The sequence below is a fragment of the Otolemur garnettii genome, unplaced genomic scaffold (assembly GCF_000181295.1).
Source record: "Otolemur garnettii isolate 467f Iridium unplaced genomic scaffold, OtoGar3 scaffold00226, whole genome shotgun sequence".
Classification (NCBI taxonomy): Eukaryota; Metazoa; Chordata; class Mammalia; order Primates; family Galagidae; genus Otolemur; species Otolemur garnettii.
In genome coordinates, this window is record NW_003852621.1 from 151,519 (window position 1) to 159,157 (window position 7,639).

The following is a 7,639-nucleotide window of genomic DNA, read 5'->3' on the forward strand; positions in this document are numbered from 1 at the left end:
TTTTTTTGAGACAGAGTCTCAAGCTTGTCCCCTGGGTAGAGTGCCCTGGCATCACAGCTCAGAGCAACCTCCAACTCCTGGGCTCAAGCGAGTCTTCTGCCTCAGCCTCCCAAGTAGCTGGGACCACAGGTGCCCATCACAACACCCGGCTATTTTTTTTGGCTGTAGCCGTCATGGTTGTTTGGCGGGCCCAGGCTGGATTCAAACCCGCCACCTTGGGTGTATGTGGCTGGTGCCTTAGCCACTTGAGCCACAGGCACTGAGCCCAAATATTTGTAATTTCTTTTTTATTGTACTCTATCAGAGTTAAGTGTCAATGTTATACTTCTTAAAAAGAATAAGAAATTATCCTTCATTTTCTATGCTCTGGGACAGTTTATGCAGCATCAATGTCATCTGATCTTTGTAAAGATTTGGGAGAATTCCATGTGAAAAACATCTAAGTCTGGTGCATTTTTATGAACTAGTTCCTCAATTGATAGCTTTCTTTCTTCATTCTATAGAAATTGATCTGTTAGGCTTTCTATTTCTTATGGGGTCAATTTTGAAAATTTTTTCTAGTAAAATGTATTTATTCAGGATTTCAACTTTATTTGTACAGAGGTCTTTCTCCCACTTTTAGTAAGTCACTTCTCCTTTATTAGTGTAGAAGAGTTTGACCTTTCTTAGATTTCTCTTCAGAGTATATACATTTAATATCTGGTTTTTTCTACCCAATAAACTGTTTTTGAGATTCATCCATGTTTTTTCATGATAGTAGGGTTTTAAAGAAATGTATAATAGTATTTCATTATATGATTATTCTGTAATTTGTTTATTCTCTAATTGATAGACATTTCGTTATTTCCAGCTTTTGATTGTTATTAATAAGGCTACTGTGGACATCTGTGTTCAAGTCTTCTTGTGAACATACTCATTCACTTGGGTAAATATAAAGAGTGGGTGATAGGCTGGGCTATAGGCTTTATAAGGAACTGCAGGACAATTTTTCAAAGTGATTGTAGCATTTTATATTCCTACCAGCTGTACTCTTGTCCTCACCTGTCATTAGTATTGCCAGTGTTCTTGACTGTGCACATTCTAGTGTGCATGAAATGGCATTTCAGATTGGAGTACAGTGACATCATCATGGCTCACTGCCACCTCAAACTCCTGACCTCAAGTGATCCTCCTGCCCTAACCTCCTAGAGTACTAAGATTTCAGGCATGAGCCACAGTGCATGAGCCACCTTGCCTGGCCTCTACTGGTATTTTTAAATGGAGTTCAATTTATCAAGTTTTTTTTTTAAATGATTAGTGTTTTTGTATCATCCAAATCTACCTAGCCCAAACTTGTGGAGATATTTCCTTGGGTTTTCTTCTAGAAATGTTGTGGTTTGGGTTTTATGTTTAGGTCAATTATATACCTTGAATTAATTTTTTGTGTAGAATGAGGTAGAAGTCAGGGTTTTATCCACACAAATAACCAGCTGTCCCAGCTGTGTTGTTTCAGACTTTCCTTTCCCCACTGGACTGACCTGCTGCCCTGATTGGATGTCAGTTTGTCCATCCTGACATCACTACCACCTTGTCTTGGTCACCTTCATAGCAAGTTATGAAGTCGTTTGGTATAAGTTCTATAATTTTGTTCTTTAGCAAGACTGTGTCTTCTACATTTTGATATAAATTTTAGAATTAACTTGTCAACTTTTTTTTTTATTGTTTAGGATTCATTGAGGGTACAAAGAATTAGGTTACACTGTTGCATTTGTTAGGTAAATTTTCTCTTATCGTGTTAGCTCATCAATTTCTACAAAAAGAAAAATCTTACCGTGATTAAGTTAGGATTGCGTTATGTCTATGGATCATATGGGGTGACTGGACTGACTGTGTCAAGTCTTTCAAACCAGGAACATTGTGTCTCTTAGTTCACGTTCTGTCTTAGTGATGTTTCATAGTTTTCTATATTCAGGTCTTGCACATCTTTTATTAGATTTATTCCTAGGTATTTTATGTTTTTTTTTTTATCTGGGTCTGGAGTTTTCTTTGTGGGAGAGTTTTCATTAGAAATTCAATTGGGGCCTGGTGTAGTAGCTCATGCCTATAATCCCAGCACTTTGGGGAGCTGAATCAGGAGGACTGCTTGAAGCCAAGAATTCAAGATGAATCTGAGCAACATAGCAGGACCACATCTCTACAAACAATACAAAAATTGGCCAGCTGTGGTGGCACATGCCTGTGGTCTTAGCTACTTAGGGAGCTGGAGCAGGAGGATTGCTTGAGTCCAGGAGTTTGACACCACTGCCCTTCAATTTGGGACACAGGGTGAGACTCTATTTCAAACAAAAGAAAGAAAAGAAAAAGAAAAAAAGAAAAAAAATCATTTATTAGATATTAGCCTATATATATTTTCTAGTTCTTATATCACTTTTGTTAGTTTGTGTATTTCAGGGAATCGCCTGTTTTATTTAAATTGTTTAATTTATTAAATGTCATCCTTTTAATATTTGTGGGATCTGTAATTATGTATCCTTTTAAATTCCTGTTGTAAATAATTTGTTTATTTCTGGCGAATCTTGCTAGCAGATTATCAGTTTCACTAATATTTTCTAAGAATCAAATTTTGTATTTGTTGATCTCTTTCATTTGTTCTAAACCATTTTCATTGATTTTTCATGTTTTTATTTTTTCCTTCTTTCTTACATTAGACTTCTTTTTTTTTCTTTCAAAATATCACAGGGTACAAATGTTTTAGATTACATTTGTTATGCTGGAATCAGGGTTATAAGTGGACCCATCACCCAGATAATGTTGATTGTATCTGTTAGGTAGATTTTCATCCACCTTCTCCATTTCTTTCCTCTGCTTGATTTATGCTGAATTTTACTTCCTTATGTGCACATGTGTGCTCGGCAGTGAGTTCCAGTTTAATAGCAAGTATATGTGGTGGTAGTTTTTCTGATCTTTAGAAACTTCACTTAGGATAAGGGTCTCCAGTTCCATCCAACTTGTTGCAAAAGTCTTTAATACATCCTTCTTTGTGACTGAGTTAGGGTTAGGATGAGGGCCACTCAAAATTGATGGGCACTTAAAGTTGATTCCACATCTTTGCAAATAGAATTGTGCTGCAATAAATATTCATGTACCAGTGTCTTTTTGATAAAAATGACTTCTTTTCCTTTGGGTAAAGACCCAATAGTGGGATTGCTGGATCTAATAGCAGGGTTTACTTTTAGTTCTTTGAGTAATCTCTAGACTGTTTTCCATAGAGGTTATACTAATTTGCAGTCCCACCAACAGTGTATAACTGTTCCTTTCTCTCTGCATTCATGCCACCATCTCTTGTTTTTGAATTTTTTAGTAAAAGCCATCCCAACTGGGGTAAGGTGATATCTCATTGTGGTTTTAACTTGCATTTCCATACTGATTAGTGATATTGAGAATTTTCTCATACATTTATTAGCCATTTGTCTAACTTCTTTTGAAAAGCTTCTATTCATGTCTTTAGCCCAGTTTGTAATGAGGTTGTTTGTTTTTTTCTTACTGATTTACTTGAGTTCTTTGTAGATTTCTCACTATTAGCCCTCTCTCAGATGTATAGCTTACTAATATTTTCTCCCATTCTATACGTTGTCTTATCTGCTCAGTTGATTATTTCCTTAGCTGTCCAGAAGCAGCTTTTTAATTTAATCAAGTCACATTTATTTTGTTGTTGCTATGATTGCCACTGGGGTTGTCTTCATAAATTCATTGCCTAGGCCAATACCTAGAAGGGTTTTTCAAACATTTTCCTTTTTTTTCAAACTTTATTCAAATTAATAGGAGGGTACAATATTTAGGTTACATTGTTCTCACTTCCAGGGCAAAGTTCCATTTGTAGAAGAGCTCCCACCCAGGGGACGTGTTATATATCCTCACAATGTGCACATTAGGTGAGATCCTGCCTTTTGACCTCCCTTCCTCTGCCATACGTCTTCTCCCCTGCCCCCTCCCACTTCCCTGTACCCCCAAACTGGACTATATTAGTGTTTTATTGTTCTTAGGAACATGTAATTGTTTATATATTGATTTCATATTAGTATGGAGTACACTGGATATTCATGTTTCTATTCTTGGGATACTTTACTAAGAAGAATGTATTTCAACTACATCCAGCTAAATGTAAAAGATATAAAGTCTCCATCTTTTTTAATTGCTGCATAATATTCCATGGTGTACATATACTACAGTTTGTTGATCCATTCATGGGTTGATGGGCACTTAGGTTGCTTCCACGACTTGGCAATTATGAATTGAGCCAACATTTTGGCTCCATTTGGCCTATTTATAATTTGGAATTTATCACACTTTCTGTTTTCTCATAGTGATGAAGGCATGGGTTTGTATAATTTTATTTGTTCTGACTGTTTCCCCTCACTTTTTTGACTGTGGAGGGGATTTGAATTCAGGTAACTATGATTGTCTTTGACTGCTTAGACGTCTTCAATACCAGTATTTTAAAAGTTTGTAGAAATTCACATATATAAACCCTAGTAAAAAAATAAGTACATAGCATTCATAAGCAGTTTACCAAAGAAGAAGTATAAGTTACAGTGAATATATGAAATGCTTTTCAATCTCATTAGTAATTAAAGAAATGCAAACTATAGTGGTAAAATAATTTATCTCTTTTCGAATTAGCAAATATTTTTTAAAAAGAATAAAGAGGGGAAAAGTACCTTGCATGATCCAGATTTAAGGGAGATGAGGATTATGACCCTTTGCTAATAGCTGCAGACTTTATAGAAGACACTTGAAAGCCTCTAAATGTCTGTTTCAAAGATACACATTGAATGACTTAGGCACTACTGTCTGGGCAGTTTAGCCCCTCACCCCAGCTTCGGTACCAGCTGAGTAAACTCACAGCCACTCCTGCCACACAGGGCGACGTGAGACTGAGCGAGATGCCCCCAGAGCTATGGCTGGAGGTCTACTCTTTGCCACCTGCCACTGCTATCTCCTGGTGGTGGTGTTGGGCAATAGGACACTCCTGGACTGCATGATCATGTGTCTCTAGTCTCTCAGTGTCTTCACTGTGATGTCTGGGAGTTGCCAGACCCAGGACTGTAAAGTTTGGTTGCCAAATAAAGGAAGACTTTGAGTCAAGACAACATAGCCATGTCTTACCCCCAAAATCTCACAATAATTACAGATGTAACTAAGCTTTAGTAATCGTAAAAATATCATGAATAACATACACTAATAAATTTAAAATCAAGATGAAATAGATACATTTCTAGAAAATACTTTAGGATGCCATAGTTGATATTAGACAAAAATGAAACACTTGAATAACCCTAACAATTAAAAAAATTGTTAGGACATTAAAATCTACCCCATTTTTACCCATTATCTTCCCTACATGTGCCCAAACTAGATGGTCTTCAAGGACCACATCATCCTCACCTTAAATAAGCAGATCCAGAAATGAAAGAAGGACCAAGGGGCCTCCTGTTCTTTGAAGTTTACATGTACCTTACACCAAAACAGAGAGAGAAGATGGGCCAGTTTACTTTAAACATAGGTGAATAGCTCCTAAGTGAAACTAATCAATTTCAAGGACATATAAATAAACATGATCACCTAGAGCTTACCATTTAAATGCAAGAATGAGTCATTATCAAACAATATATCAATTAGTAGACTAAAAATTATATCATTATTCAGTGGGCATGGAAAAAGCACTTGATGGAGTTCAATATGCTTTATGTTAAAAGCTTTTAGAAAAGCCAAAAATATTCCAAAATAGTATGTAGAGTAAGGGTGCTAGCACCACTATCTTTACAGAGAAAAAGAAAAGGCTCCAGTTCTGCTCATGTACTGATGGTATCTCATTATCTTGCCAGGGTGAGGTTTATATTTTATAAAACATAATTTTATATTTATCAGAAAACAGAGAGCCCAGGTCTTTAGCTTTATAAATCATGACCAGCATCCCATGTCACCTGTCAACTTGCTATCTATCATTAGTGACAACAAATAAACCAATGTGGCATCACTGGAGCTTGTGGATGCCAAGAATGGGGGGCAGAGCTGAAAGTTCACACTTCTTACTTGGGTGTGTCAACACGGTGTCTGTGTTTCTTCCAGTCTCTCGACGGCTTCGCTCTGGTTGTGAGCGCAGAAGGGACAATCTTTTATGCATCAGCAACAATTGTGGACTATCTGGGCTTCCATCAGGTAAATAAAACAAACACAGCCTTCCAGTCTGCTCAGCATCAGGTTCTGTTACCTTTATAAATGTTTATTGCTTTGAGTTCTAAAAAACATCTAAGATCAGGCTTTTCATGTCTCTGAGCTTTTATCAGATAAAGAGCTCTACACTTCACTTTGTCCAGTGCAGGGTTCGCTCCAGGCCAGGTGGGTATTGGGCTATGCCTGTGCCACCGCAGTTCCATGTCCACTCAGGCTGTGATAGCTGCCGCCTGTGGCTGCTTCCCCCTTGACCACCCCAGCCCTGGCCTTTCCTTCTTTTTCCATCCCCATAGGCAGTCCTTGGTCAGTGTCTTGAAGTTCAGATACTTAGTACATTTAGAGTGCAGGGCCCTATCGTCATGCCCACAGTTCATTGGGAACATTGACCCTGTGGCCCAGGCCAGGTGGTGCCAGAGTGGGGCTGAGACCTCATCAGATACCAGGCCTGGGAAGGGTGACCCAGCTGAGAAGAGGCACAATAAAAACCCTACCCAGGCCTAGGAAAAGGACAAGGAAGATTATTTTCTGCCTAGGCTCTGGACAGGAGAAGGGGTCTCAGGTGGAAATTATCAGAAGCTTGTGTTACAGAGTCCAGATTTACACTGCTACATAGCAAGTGCTCTCAAATCTGGAAACCGAACTGATTATAGATTGATGAAACTGCTGAGGCACCCAAAGAAGCAAAAATAGAACCGTTTAGTTATACTGCCATAAGCCATTCTCATGGTTTCTCTGAAGAGGAGCTCCCAGTATGAGATTGTACACACAGGGAAGCTGCAGACTGAGCCTGATCAGCTTATTGGGTTGGCAGAGATGGCCCTTCCCCAGGACAGCTTCAGAGAATGAAGAAATCTGTAAGAAACTAGAAAGTAAATAAACTTAAAATAATAAAAGGTTAAAGAAGCAATATAAAGAAAGCACAGCAGAACAGGTATGTTTGAGAAAGAGCAAAATAAAATTTTGAAAAATGAAGAATATGGTTTATTAGTCAGGGTCCAGTCTGGGGACAGAAACCATGTAGCAATTTAAGTTTAGTGTAAAGAAGTATTAACTAGTAGCAGGACTCAGCCTTACAGGGAGAGAGGGGCCCAGCCTGGGGTGGGACAGCTACGGCACACATGGGCTAAAGCTGAAGCCCAGGAAGGTGTGGTCTGGGCACCCACAGTCTGAGGGCCACCTCACTGGCAGACACAGGTCCCTGAGGTGCTCCTGGCCAGGGCTAGCCAGAGAAAACCGCCTCTGGGATGCCAGTGACGCATATGGAAGCGTTTCTCAGGGAGCGCTTGCTGGAGGCCTCTGGGTGCTACTGGCTCTGGGGATACGTGCCCCTGAGGGCTGCAGGGCCCTGAAGAGGAGCCCTCTGCCTGCAGAGAGGAGGTACCCAGGAGTCAGGATCAGCCCTGAGTGAGGAGGGGTATTTGGAAGC

At 39.1% G+C, this 7,639-nt stretch overlaps 1 protein-coding gene across 1 annotated transcript in view; it reads left to right on the top strand.

Moving 5' to 3' along the window:
- The window catches only part of AHRR (aryl-hydrocarbon receptor repressor), a 72,640-nt gene that overhangs the window by 47,177 nt on the left and 17,824 nt on the right, over positions 1 to 7,639 (top strand). Inside the window, exon 4 of the mRNA XM_012812857.1 lies at positions 6,109 to 6,198. Within this exon, the coding sequence (XP_012668311.1) occupies positions 6,109 to 6,198 (90 nt within the window). The remainder of the gene's footprint in view (positions 1 to 6,108; positions 6,199 to 7,639) is intronic.